This window comes from Centroberyx affinis, unplaced genomic scaffold, assembly GCF_046629955.1.
Source record: "Centroberyx affinis isolate AG114_WGS23_722 - 3 ecotype Tasmania unplaced genomic scaffold, CSIRO-AGI_Caff_v1 ptg002100l_1, whole genome shotgun sequence".
Classification (NCBI taxonomy): Eukaryota; Metazoa; Chordata; class Actinopteri; order Beryciformes; family Berycidae; genus Centroberyx; species Centroberyx affinis.
In genome coordinates this window covers 134,340-149,045 of record NW_027280426.1, presented here as the reverse complement: position 1 = coordinate 149,045, position 14,706 = coordinate 134,340, and the positions used below count along the sequence as shown (strand labels likewise).

Sequence of the window (14,706 nt, the reverse complement as noted above, 5' to 3'; positions counted from 1 at the left end):
TGGGCAACCAGATCAGGAACAGGTAGTGCTGAAGAAGAGGAAGCGAGGCCGGATGAGGCTTTAGGTCAGGTGGCAAGAAAGGTGAAGGGAAAAAAAAGGAAAACAAAGACAGACTTGAATCAAAAATCACAATAATAGGCTATTACAATAATATTCCTTGAAGCACAAACTGTGTCTGTGGTATTCAATAGTAAGTTCATATTGACGTTATCATATTTTATGGATTTATTATTATTATTATTTTTTACCTCATATGGTGTCACTATATGCCTATAGGGGCTGATAGTTTTGCTCTGGTATTTGTATAGTAGGCCTATCTTTCTAAAATGTATTGTAGGATTACTATAGCTCTTTTGTAGAGGGAAGGAAGACGAATAAACAACAAAAACAATAAGAATTGTCATTTGCTTAAATAAAGCTCTTACTCAAATAATTTGAACATGCCAACTAGGCTACAGAATTTGTATCCCCAAAAATGTAAAGGAACAAATTATTTGCGTGACTTTATTGATTATTTATTGCCAACTCCGATGACAAAGGGCTCGAGCAGCTTCTCGTAAAACAATTATGCAAATGTTAATTAGCCAATCAAAAACCAATAATTGCACATTCTTCCAATTAAATAGATATCAAGTGAAATATCAGTAATCGCGCATTACCTTTTGATGGATAAAGGGCGCTCAGGATCCCTAAACATAAAAAGAAGAAAAATAGTGTGATTGGGGGTAAATCATTGCTATAGAGCGGTTTCTTTGTTTAGCCAGCTGTAGGTTACAGCATACACACTGGATGTCATGGGGCTCTCTTGCTCTTTGTCCGATCCCCCTCAATGTACACACACACACACACACACACACACACACACACACACACACACACACACACTCACACACAAAGCGCACACACCAGAACAAAACAACACGGGAATATATAGGCTATATGCATTAAAGCTCTTACCGTTTTCAGAGGCTGCTTACAGCTAGACTCCTCTCTACAAATCACAAATAAAAGAGGGATGCTCCGCTCCGGTCCCCGTTGTTGTCCTCAGCGCGCTTTCCGTCCCGTCCTCCTCCCTCTGGATGCTCTCCGCTCTTTGTGCCTGCCGTCTCTCCCTCTCTCCTCCTCGGTGTCTAACGGGGTAACAGACCGGCTCGGCTGTGTTTTTACCCCGTGTTGCTGGTCTGGAGTAGCGGAGGGTCCTGGCAGGTAAACGTCGCTCTCCAAATCACAGCTTGTCACCGGTCCCTCTGAGATCAGGCAGCCCGTCCCCTCGTCACGACTCTCTCTCTCAAATCGGAGAAGCTAGATCCTCTTTAACGAAAGCCCACTCCAACTTCTATTTAATTTACAAAATGACAGTAGGCTACCCTACCGCCTAATTGTCTTTTCAATTAGGGTAACTTCCCAGAGACTTAAACTTGCTTGGTCTGTTAACAGCTAGCTTCTTTTCAGGCTTGCCGTTATTGTTCGAACCGTTAATGGAAGCTAGTCTCTCTTATTTTTTGGCTAATTGTTTTTTCCTTTAACGTCTCACTCTTCTTACGGCTAGATAGCTTTTCACGTCCAATGCCGGTATCTCCCCTTCTCTCTCTCTCTCTCTCTCTCTCTCTCTTTCTCTCTCTCTCTCTCTCTCTCTCTCTCTCTGTTCCTCTCTCTATCTATTTATCCATCTATCTCTCTCTATCTTTCTCTCTCTCTCCCTCCCCCTCCACTCTCCCAAACGGTTGCCAGTCTGTGACGTAACATCCAGGGACCGTCAACAACTCTCTACTCTTCAGAAAAAAAAAATATTTTATTCCCTTCGCCGTCTATTAAGCCTAAACTAATTAAAGTCACGCATACAACAAAACATAAGACCTTTACACAGACAAAATTCATTTTTGAAGGTATTTTAAAAGTACGCCCAGATGTCGGTTTGCGGTTAATGAGGTGCGGAAGTTTGCAGACGCTGCCTCGTGCTGTGCTCGGAGCCGCCTATTGTTCTAGCCGCGAGCCCTGGCCTTGGTGCTGAAACGCTGCTTCTTGATATCAAGCGCGCCGCTGGACCGCCGTGCACGCCGTCACGACTACTACAGCTGTTCACGCGCGCGCCTGAAATCACACACGCACACACACAAATACAGAGACACACACACACAGAGAGAGAGAGAGAGAGAGAGAGAGCGCTTCGGGTTGGAGTTGGCCTACTTTGCAGCTAGGCCTGTATTTTGGAAAACTAGCCGAATTTGGGCTATTTTATTTCAGCGAGATGTGTGAAAATGTAATTCATAGTGCTGATGAGAGACAGGCTGAGTGAGCATGGCTACACACAGGAACTGACAGATATTACAAGATATTATAAGGTATCGCATCTATATCGTTGTGGCGTGTGCGCGTGGGGAGAGCGGGAGTTGGAAAGAGAGAGAGAGAGAGAAAAAAGAGAGAGAAAGAGTCACAGGGTTCAGGGTAATTTACTCTGAAAGGTCACCATCTGCCTTCCTTGCCTCGTGCCCCCTGAGCCAACACCCCCATCCCCCATAATATACACCCACACAACACACACACAGTTCACACACACACACACACACACACACACACACGCTCGCTCGCATGTATATCACCACACCAGGGGCTTCTTATAGACCCAGCACCGGCAGGAAAGGCACGCAACGCTCGCGCCCCGAGGATGTAAACGGTGTGGCGGCAGATAAAGTATAACGGGCAGCACGCCAACGGAATTCCCCGTAAGCCTCGGTCTTCATCCCTTGCATGATGTAGCTTAGGCTGGTAGTGGAACCAGGGAGGTATAGTGGAGGGAAAACCCTACTAAATTCCCATTTACTCTGGGTTTTTTCTTATTTGTGGAATAGAGTTTACCCGCCTTTTTAAGATGACATTAATATTTATGGCATGGATGCATCGTGCGCATCATAGTAAGCGGCAGCAGACCGATGTAAGATAGCGTCTGATAAAGGTTGTTTTGTGCCAACTGGAGGAGTTTATACCCACATTTTTTTATTTAGCCTACTACTACCTCACTGGTCAGGATCTGTGCATGAAAAAAACGCATGGTCTATAATGTGCATAATATAGACATATGGAAACTTAGAATGACAATCCTTTGTTTCCATTTTCTTGAACCCTAAACCTCTGCCTTTGCACTCTAGGATGTTTGATATGATGTGTGGATCAGACACAGACACTCCTTGTCTTGCTCCTTCATATTTGGACTAAGCAGCAGTATTCGCCTATTTTGAATCAATAAAAACTAGTCATGTCACACTGCAGAGACTACTAGTACAGAAAAGAGGCATTTATCCCACAGGCAGACTCATTTTCTGAGGGGGAAAACTCTGCCTTGTCATTCTCCGTTTTGTGTATGAGACACAATGGCGCCATCAGTTGGAGCAAACTGGTAATGTCAGTGTAGTAGCAGAGTAGTTGGAGAGGAATTCATTGATAACACAAAAACAAATACTGGTCAAAACAATAAATACGTTCACTTTACAAAATAATTTGCATGTTACAAACCCCACCTTTATTCAATGTTAATGATGAAAATGATGAGAAATTATGAAAAAAAAAAACCATTGAAATCATGCAATTCCAGGCCATTAGCCCATCAGCTCAGACTTTATGAGAAATGGAAAGAAAAAACAAACTTGACATGACACCAGTTGATTTCTCTCTTGTATCAATTTTATTCGAAATGAAGCTTTGTGATAGCAATTTTCCCACACACAGTTTTGCGCTTTTGCAAATAATAATAATAATAATAATAATAAAAAAATCGTTCATTTATCAATAATAACAATCTCATAAACTCTGGTAAGTAGTAACAAAGGAAATTTGCTACAGCTTCTTTAAAGAGAAAATAAATTACATGTTCTTTTGATAATAGATAAATTACTATCCTTTTCCTGTTTTTATATAAAATGTCCTTTTTACTAAAAGCGATTAGAGACACGAGAATAACATTCAAAGCCACAATCACAACAGGCACACACACAAAACACACACACAAAACACACACATACACACATAAACATTCCAAATTCAAGAGTACAATAAAATCACTGATTTTCATGTCAAATGCAAAATATGAATAGTTACATGACAGTTAGATAAATGCGGTTAACAGTCTACAACAACACATCTGATAATTCTACTCAGTTAAAAAAAAACACATAAGGGCCTACATATGCTCAAAGAAATTATAGACATTAAAACATATCTGACAAATATACAGATTGCTCACCTTCGCACGCACAAGAGTGTGAGGGTGTGTGTGTTTATGTGTGGGGGTGTGGGAGTGTGTCTGACTGAGGAGAGAGAGAGAGACAGAGAGAGAGAGAGAGAGCAAGAGATCGAGAGAGAGAGAGAGAGCAAGAGATCGAGAGAGAAAGAGAGAGCGAGAACTATGTCCTAAAATGAAGGCAGTAAGCTGAAGGCAGTAGGTCTTCAAAGCACCATTTTGACCATTTCTAACAATACAACAAAAATGGCACATCTACTGTGTGTGTGTGTGTGTGTGTGTGTGTGTGTGTGTGTGTGTGTATGTAAGAGAGAGAGAGACCACTGCTTTGCACATGTAAAGCAGTGGGTCAGATGACATTGTGATTGCGTTTGATCCAAATCAATAAATCCAGATCATCCGCAATCTTATTAAAGAAACTATTGTAAGAAAGCAGCTTTCTCAGCCTCTGTCAGAGTTTAGAGAGTCATGACTGATGGCCATTGACTGACCAAAGAAATGGAGCAGATTCTTCCATCGGGGTCAGTCATTCTGGCTTCACCTGCACTGATAGGAGAGATTCATCATATCCTAAAAGGCAGGTGATGATGGATGCATAAAGAGGAGATAAGGAGACAAGGAAACAGGGAGGACATAAGGCTTTTTTGTTTTGCTTTGTTTTGTTTTTAACCACAGTGCTGTTGTCATGGCGCTGTGGTCATCAAGATGCAAATTCAGGTCAGCCTTCTATACTTGTGCTCCATCAACTTCACTTGAGAAAATCATTGTCTACAAATGACGTCTGTTCTTTACTGAGTAGTAACTAATTAATAAAGTGAAGTAAAAGTTCTATTATTGTAAAAACTGTAACTATGAATCTTCACACCTTAGCTGTGGATTTTCACACAACTCCCACAATCCTCTTCACACATTCACAAAGAGCTATATGAACGCGCCGCGGGACCGTACAGAGTCTGCACTTGTTTAATGTCCCATGTCAGATTTGAGGCCGTCCTATTTGTTTGGAAAGAATCTCTCTGCCTTCCTGCTCAGATTATATTTGGTCACTTACTGCCGTGGTTACCCCATTCCTTTGGTTCATCTGTCCAAATATTCATCTGAACAATAAGAGGACACTTGAGGAAATATTTTTGGCAAACAGTACAGACACATAATATGTAAAGGAAATCCTTCTAGCTTAGTTGGGGTAGCCACTGTAGCTCAACGGGGGACATCCGCAGTGTACTGAAACGCTTTGTCCCAGTAGATCCTCAGCGCATAGTACTAGAGTATACACATTTTATCTAGCACACATGGTAATTGTTTGTCCAACACTTCTTTTTATAATTAGTGGTATGCAGAGTTGGAGGAATCTTTAAAATGCTAGTATGGCTGCTGAAACACAGCTGTGTCTTCAGTGAGCACCTTCCATTATAATCTCTCAGCCACAGAAATGGGCCTCCTAGAGTGGAAATCACAGTGAACGCACCATTCAGCCCAGTATGGTACATTATGAGCCTGTTGAAGCTAATACACAAGCTAACAGACAAGTAGATGGAAGCAAGACCAGTGGAATATGTGATTCTACGTGACAATATAACATTAAATTGTATGCAAGAAGTCGGGGAAAAGACTCGCCGCTTTCACAGTGTTTAACCTGAACAATCAGGAGAATATGGCTAAATGTTTTCTGAATGGCACGCCGTTACAGGTATTACATCCACTCTGGGCCGTCCATTTCTACAGACTAGTCGTTTCTGTGGTGATCAGCACTTTGACACCTAATCCCTGACCCCTGGCAAACCTCGGCGGACCGTGATTGGCCGGTCAGTGCCTCTTGGCCCGCTGGGCGCTCTGGGTGCATGAGGCGCAGCAGGCGGTCTTGTAGTAGGAGTAGACACACAGCCTGGCCTGCACCACCATCACACAGTTATAACGTCTGTCCCTGCAGTTTTCATCTGTGGAAAGAGAGGAGGAGGAGGAGAGAGGTTAGTGGGGAGAGAGAGACCCACAAACACAAACACAAACACACTCACATCAACACACATACCAACCTGAGACTTGTGGACTGCAGGGTATTGTGTTGCAGATTTGCTCCACTTCAGGTCTGGTGGTGGAATCACATTCTTGGCTATGATGTTTGTCCGGCGTCAGACACCGTACCTCCCTCATCTGCAGGCCCTTTCCACAAGAACGAGAGCACTGAGAGAAAAAGAGAGAGTGTAAATATATATGGATACAAATTAAATTCAACATTACTGTCATTTGATTTTGTGTGAATGCCCTCAAGAGGAAAACACTCATCCGATACATCTCCTCCATCTGTCTTGACCTTTCCATTCATACAGTTGATCTTTTGCTCATTCTATCCAATCATTCCTATTTCTCTGATATTATCCTCAGATGTGACACCCCCCCCCAGTCTCTCACCGCGCTCCATTCTGTAGTGAACCACTGAGGCTGACACTGTCCCATCTCACACTCCTGCACCGCAGCGGGCTTGTCCAGATGAGCACACTCGCCGGCCGGTACGATGGTAAAATCGTTCCCCATCTTCTGGACACAAATGATGTCTCGTCGCTGAGTTCCATTCCCACACGGAACATTACACTGCAAACAGAAAGAAAATGAGTCATATGTCTCACAAATGTTGTAGTAGTTATTGAAGCAGTTTAGAGTTTATTTTTGTGCAAATATAAAATCCCAAATTGGGATGAAAAAAAACATAGAAAAATAATCCAAAAACATCTCACTTCAAAATGTACAAACAAAAATCAAGAACACAAATAAAACATAAGGTGACAAACAGAAAACTAAGATGAAAAACAAAACACAGCTGACAAAAACAGAAAATGGCAAGAAAATACTCTTTTTTTTTAACTTACTATGCGTCAATAAAAAAATTCAGTATGTAGAAGCTGAAAAAAAATCCCAAAGCATAAGAGTTAAGAGCATAAGAGAGAATTACATCAGTCAGAAATCCTTCCATCCTTCCAATCTAATTTTCCTCCACCTATATGATACTTCCACTCCACCCTTATTCCGTTGCTCCATCCTACCTGTGTCCAGGGGCTGCTGTACCACATGGCTGTGGGCACACAGGGGCCCCCGTTGCAGGCCTTCATCTCTGCTGGTTTGTCCCCCAGACAGTCTCCCCCTCCTCCTCCCTCTCTGCCCCCTCCCCGGGTCAGACACAGCACCTCCCTCCTCTGCACCCCGGGGCCACACTGCGCCGAACACTGAGGGACACACACAGAACGGGAGAGCATGTTGAGGGTTACTGTAATGTGTATTTTTGTTTCTGCGTGTTTGTTTGTGTGCATGTGTGCTACTCACAGTATTGGACCAGTCGGTGATGTACCAGTTGGTGACGCAGGGCCCCATGTTGCACTCCTCACTTCCTTGTGGGCGGATCCTGGAGTTGCACTCCTTGTCGTTCACCACGTTGCCGTGGTCACTGACACAGCGCACACTTCGAATCCTCTTCCCTAATCCACAGTCCACTGAGCACTGTGACAGAGCGGGAGAGAGAGACACAGAGAGAGTGAGAGAGAGAGACCGAGAGAGAGAGAGAGGCAGAAAAAGAGAAAAAAAAGAAAAGAAAGAAAGAAAACAGATGAAAGAGAGAGGTGAAGAGAAAGGCAGGGAGTCAAATTGAGTGATCCAAACTAAGCACCATACCCAATGTAAAAGCAAATTCATGCACACAAACACACACTCCTCTCTCTCTCTCTCTCTCTCTCTCTCTCTCTGTATTCAATTCAATGAGCTTTTATTGGCACGAAATACATGTGTACATATTGCCAAAGCACACAACAACAAATACAAGTTATTATACATAGAATAATTATGAATTACTGCAATACATACACAAATGTAAATCATTTTGAACTAAAAGTGTCAGTCTTAAATAAAAAAAAACAATGAACTTGGATATTCTCTCTCTCTGTGTCTATGTTTGCAGATACAGTACATGTACACACACACACACTCGTGGCCATGTACGCAGACACAGGCACACATACAATTCTGCACACACAGACCGGTGTTGTCGAACTGACCGTGCTCCAGTCGGTGCCGACCTCCCAGTGGGAGCAGAGGCGGAGCTGGCAGGGCTTGGTGGACTCGGGCTGGGTGAGGCTGGCGCAGCGCTGGGGGAGGACCATGGTGGAGCTGTTCCCGAAACTCTGTCTGCACTGGAGCTGCCGCTGCTGCAGCCCCGGGCCGCACGACACACTGCACTCTGACCACGCAGTGCCCTCCCAGCTGACAGACAAACACACACACACACAGAGAGAGAGAGAGAGAGAGAGAGAGAGGTTAAAGTTGTTTTTCACTGGGAAATCACACAAGGACACACGCTTTCAGACGTGGAACTATCGAAATAACATCTAATATTTTTGCCATTGCTGAAGTTAAAGTTCCTGTATGCAAGGAAATTGCTGCATCCATCCATGCTGTCTTCAACACTGCTGATAGCTACTGTATGTGCTTTGGTTAAAGAACACAATTAAATATTCCACATTAGACATAATGTAGTTTTATAGTGACAAAACATAAAAGCAATAGAAACAACCTAACTACAATTTTTCCATTTTACTTGAGAAAAGGTTACATGGACCTCTATGTGGTGAGTTACCAATAGGGTCAATAAAACTCAATTAAACCTATAGATTCAACAATGCAATGGGCTTCCATTGGAAAATCAGATCATTTTTTCACTCCCTGAAATGTTTTTTGAAATAAAAGGTTTTCCTCCAACAGCAACAATATATAATATCTATATCTCTCTTTATGTAATGTTTCTATACAGTATGGCAATTCTACGTCACATTTGCTCACAATGGTGGGCAGGGGTCTGTGTTACACGGCTCTTCCTCGGGTATGGGTTTGGCTGCAGAGTCACACTTCCTTTCTGGGACTTCCTGGTCTGTGTGGCGGTTAATGCACAGAATCACCCTGTACTGAGAACCTACAGAGAGAGAGAGAGAGACAGAGGGATAGATATATGGAAGGAGAGAGTGAGACAGAAAGCGAGAAACGTCATCCTCTTACTTCAGTTCCATGGTGTTGCACCAAAACCCAACAACCACAAGAGGGAGACATCACGTCATATAAATTAAGAGTAAATAACATTTAACAGTACACAGAGAAATTAATTTAAGAAAAGTGATACACATGGAAAGTCACACCAGACACATCAGAAACCTGACCTTTGCCACAGGATACAGAACACTCGGTGAGCCCGCCTCTCCTCCACACAAACGGCGGCTGAGTGTCGGGTGGCAGGTCGGTGCGAGGGGGGATCCGGGCGTTCCTGTTGGGCGCGGAGCCGCGAGGACGTGACCGCTCGGGTGTCCATCGGTCTGAGGAGGACGAGGAAGAGGCAGAAGAGGAGGAGGAAGAGGGGAAAGAAGGGGCTGAAATAGGCGGAGCAGGAACAGGCTCTTCCACGGACACAGTGAGAGGACCTGAGAGGGAGGGAAAGACAGATAGGGAGGTAAGGAAAGAAAAAGACAGGACAGGAATGGTGGAGTAGGGCAGAAGAGCCGAGAGAAAATAGATTAGAAAACAGAAATGAGGGGAAAAGAGCAACAAGGGTCGAAGAAAGAGGAAAAACGGATACAAATATAGAAATATTGAGAGACAGAAAGTAAGAGGAAGGTAGTGAGTCAGTGGCTAATGATGTCATGATGAGGTCAGGGTCTCATGACAGTGAACATGTTGACCAGATACCCTCCCATCTAGATACACACACACACACACGTTGGAACCCCTCCCACTCGACCCATAACCACACCCCTCCCCAATCCATAAACACGTCAGTCATTCTCTCTCGCAATCTGGGTTGGATTAGCGTTGCCTGCATACTTTAGACATAATGAATTTCGACATCTTCTGTTTGATTTAGTGTTCAATTCTGCCACTGACAAGATTCAACCATGTATTGTACATATGTGTATCATGAATATCAAGCACCCCGCCTGTGTGTGAGGCAGGCTACTGTAGGGACCGTGCAGAAAACAGAGCCGACCCCAGGACACTATTCTGGAAAAAGAGGGAGAAGCGGAGAGGTGGAGAGCGTTGGACTCACTGGCACTACGAAGTGGCGCCCTCGCTGCGTCTCTCTCCCTCTGCCTCTCCCTCACTGCCTCCCTCTCTCTCGGCCTCTCCCTCGCTGCCTCCCTCTCCCTCGGCCTCTCCCTCTCTCCCTCCTTCTTCTCCACAGGGATGTAGAACTCATAGTCGATGCCGGGGTTCTGCCGGTGGAAAATGATCTGTGGGGCAAAACAGAGGGAGAGATGGAAAAACAGACAGAATTGGAAGTGAAAAGCGGGAGGTGACGAGAAACACTCAACAACACAGTACACAAATGTAATGTGATACTTCATTGATCCCTGTGGAGAGATTCGCTTTTCTCTTGCCCCCCACCAAAGGGAGGTCAGAGGTCAGGGGTCGGAGCTGGCAGGGATTCAGTGTCTTGCTCAAGCACTCTTCAGCACTCTTCAGCCCATGTTACAAGACTTTAAACAGTCAAGGTCATCTAAACTTAATCAGCAGGAGCGAAGTGGCAACAACATTTTCATCTGCTATTTTTATATCCTATTTCTATATCACCTTAAGCCTTAATAAATGTAAGTGATTCCACAGAGATCAAACCCTGGGTTTGGTGGGAGGCCTGCTATCTTTACCCCCTCCTGCCCCGCAGTCAGCGGTCAGAAAGCTCCGGATGACTCCTGTTCTTTAATAAGATCTTAGCCTGAGGTTAGTGTTGTTATTATTAATCCCTGGCGAGCCTCATGAAGCTCAAGCCAAGCCTTCATATAGCTGGCTTTAACCCAGCATAATGCTGAAATAATGCCGCCTATCTTACGGATCTCGACACAGTCCAGGAGAGCATAGCCTTGGGCTTAGGACAATGTTATGGAGATGTCAAATATGTATATATAGGTGTGTATGTATATGTGTGTGTGTGTATGTGTGTGATTGTTATCATTACCCTGATTCTGCCGTGCCCTGGTTTGTGTTTGCTTAAAAGATTAAGATGTACTGTATGCCTTCCTGCGTTCTAGTACTCACATATAGCTGCAGCTGTGTGGTGGTGGGTCCTGGAGCAACGAGGGACTCTCCCTTCTCCTCCTGCCCCTCGGCCTGTGCTCTCGGTCGAGTGTAGGTGAAGGTAGTCCCCCCCGCCTTGTACTCCCCTGGTGGGTCCACGGCCCAACGCCCGTTCACCACAGACTCCCCTGTGCCACTCCTCATAGCTGGGGGGAGGGGGGGGCAGAGGGGTAGACGGGATGATGGAGGAAGGGAAGGTTAAGCTTTCTTTTCTTATTTTGACTCTTGTTTAGTCTACACAGCGGTAAATACTTAGGAAACCCCCATAAACTCAAACACACCCCCAGACAGACAAACACAGACAGTGGAGTGCTGTCTCATTACCAAATAGGGGGCAGGCAAACACACAGACACACACACACACATACACACACACACTTCACTGGTTCCCTACAAGCTCTAACAATACTAGCTTTATCTGCCCTGAGTCTGCTAGGCCACAGAATTTACAGGCCCAGTTCAAGCCAGCACACACACACTTGTGGGCCAAATCTCATTCCCAAATTTGCGAATCCCTCGCCAACACCTCACTTATACTGTAGCTGAAGCCAGTAATTATCCAAGAGATCTGAAACTGCGTGTGTGTGTTTGTGTGTGTGTGTGTGAGAATGTATTTGTGTGTGTTACATCTCACCAAGGTAGTTGGGGCTGGCTCGTCTCTCAGTGATGTTGATGAAGGTAGCTCCGGGGGGGATGTCCAGGATCTTGTGGTAACCAAGGGGAACCGCGGCATTTTGGAAGCTTCCCGTCACCTTGCGACAAGAGCTATCCCTCCCACCACACTCCCCACACCTGTCAATCACGGAGCTGGAGCCCAATACCCCGTCACAACCCTCCGTCTGGGAGAAGAAGAAGGTGAAAAGATGTGATGGATGGGTGAGACAATGGAAACAGGGGGAAGAGGGGGTTGGGGGACGAGGGAGAAGCGGGAGTAGGGGTGGGGACACTGTTGTTGACATTTCACATTCATTGCCAGTGTTTATTTCACTGTTGTTTGTGTAAAATACTTTGGTAACTGCTGCAGGCCGAACTCCAGCCAGAAAAAAAAGGGCGGAATGAGAGAGAATCGGAGACAGAGTGAGAGCGCGAATGAAAAAGAGAAAGAAAGAGGGAAAGAAACAGGGAGAAGAGGCCCAGAGTAGGGGATTAAAAAAAAGATTGGAGACACTCTGAATCTGAATGCCAGGCTTAAATCAGACTCCAGACGCAGGTTCTGGACTATGTCATCCCCAGCTAGACAGGAGAGACCTGGGCTTAGACACCTGTGGCAAAACCCTCTCTCACACAAATACACACACAAACATGCACACACCGAATTCAAATTCACTTACCAGGCATCGTCCTTCCACACACACATCATTGGTACTGATGTTGACGCAGGGGGTTCCATCTCTCACACGCTCTGCCTGGCGGATGTAGAAACGATAGCCAGCAGGTCTGCAGATCAGCTCGCACTGCTTCTCTGGACCCACTACAACACAGGTAAAGAGAATGGGGGTGGGGGGGTTACATATACACAAATACGCACACATACTATAGATACATATTTGCATTTGAACACATACCCAATGTTTTGCATAAACACCTGTCCAAGTTTTTCCATCTTGCGATACGTGTGCGAGATACATGTGTGTATATGAGTGCTCCTGCAAAGTGTATGTTTGTCTGTTTCATGTGTGTGTGTGATCGTGTGCTCTTGTATGATTGTGTATGTGTGTGTTGTCTCTGTGTGTGTGTCTGGCGAGGAGAAGAAGCAGCTGGGCAATGAGCTTCTTTCCATGTGTTCAGGAAACCGAGGCCAGACCATATAACCCCTGACTGTCAGACGGAGGGAGAGTGATTACCTATTTCCCCCCAACTGCTCCCTTCTTAGAGCGCACTGGTGCACCTTTCCCAGGAGATATAAACACAGAGGATAGGTGTAAACAAAAACTACAGAAAAGTTAGATTTATGAGAGGAGCACAACGGGTGCACACCGCGGGGAGAAATGCAGAGGGAAAGACAGGGCGGAGGGGAAGGATCAGAAAAAGCGAGGGCTGCTTTGAGGTAAGAGAGGAAATGAAAGTCGTTCAGCGCTCGGAGGACAGGCAGATGAATAGACGAACAGAGAATGCAGAGAATCTCACAGGGGAATAGGAGAGGGGTACGAACGAAGGAGAGGATGTGAGGAGAGAGTGTCTATGCAGTGCTTAACAGAGTTTAACAGAGCCAGACAGAGAGGGAGAGGGAGAGAGAGAGAGAGAGGGAGAGATGAGTGAGTGATAAAGGCAGCGAGGGACAGTGAGTAGGTCCTCTGTTCGTCATTCTCTTTGATGTGAGCGAATGGGGGTGATGCAGGGGTTAAAGCCCTGGGGTATAGAGGGTGTGTGTAGGGCTGTGTGTGTGTGTGTGTGTGTGTGTGTGTGTGTGTGTGTGTGTGTGCAACAGGGCAATAGATATGAGCTCATAGCATGAGTAGGGGGCCATAGATTTTGTTGTGGTTCTGAGGGAGGAGCCTCTGTCAGTGGGGGTTCAAGGGTTAAAAGGACAAATTCTGGGCTTCTGAAACTGCGACTTCCCACTGTGGTATCATATTTCTCCACCAAATCAATTAGCGCCGTGCCCATTGGTGAGATCTATATTCATATGAACAGGGCCAGCATGACACCTAAGAGTGGTCAGAAACTTCCCCAAATTCTTCCCAAAATCCTATACATCTTTTTGTGATACATTTTTTTTATATTTGAAAGTAATTAAACAGTGGTATTACATCAATGCCACTGCGAATACATAGAAAATTAAGGACAGCAATTATTGACATAAACATACTGTGTTTGATGTTCAACACTGGACATTTTTGATTTTACATAGGGCACTTGGCCAAGACAGGATAGTACATTCCTTTGTAACATGCATCCTTGCCACAAAGCTCCATATTAATTACATCAAGATAAATGTTAATTCATCTTGTGAGTGTATGTGGTGGTTTCAGGCACAATACAAGCATTTTCTTAGCCTAGATATCCATCTAGACAGCGAATAGAGTTGGGATGAGTTTTACGAGTGAGCTTTTATGGGGTGAGGTTGGTCCTGTGAATGAAATATAAGTGTATCAGTTGATGACTGGGTTTTTTGATGCAACAACTACAGATTCCCATATTCTTTCCCAATTCTCAGCAAGTAACCTAAGGTCCCACACCTGTTCCATGTGTAGAGGTTTACACAAGATAGTTGAGAACAAAGAGTAAAGGTCAGATGCCAGACCCCTGGTTTGACCTTGTGTGTCCAAGAGAGAATGCAGAAAGTGTGTAGTATGTGGTGAACTCCAAGGTACACCATGAACTTTCTCGTCATTAAAAGAGCGAAGGCCATGGTCATAAACGCATTTGTCAGC

At 44.9% G+C, this 14,706-nt stretch overlaps 1 protein-coding gene across 1 annotated transcript in view; it reads right to left on the bottom strand.

Annotated features, from left to right (window-relative positions):
- Positions 1-3,688: 3,688 nt before the first annotated feature.
- adamtsl4 (ADAMTS-like 4) overlaps positions 3,689-14,706 on the bottom strand; it is a 30,540-nt gene continuing 19,522 nt past the window's right edge. Inside the window, 12 exon segments of the mRNA XM_071531586.1 lie at positions 3,689-6,171; positions 6,268-6,415; positions 6,644-6,823; positions 7,273-7,452; positions 7,550-7,723; positions 8,275-8,479; positions 9,056-9,185; positions 9,427-9,684; positions 10,308-10,491; positions 11,294-11,478; positions 11,967-12,171; positions 12,664-12,803. Coding sequence (XP_071387687.1) covers positions 6,041-6,171; positions 6,268-6,415; positions 6,644-6,823; positions 7,273-7,452; positions 7,550-7,723; positions 8,275-8,479; positions 9,056-9,185; positions 9,427-9,684; positions 10,308-10,491; positions 11,294-11,478; positions 11,967-12,171; positions 12,664-12,803 — 2,120 coding nt within the window. The 3' untranslated portion in view covers positions 3,689-6,040.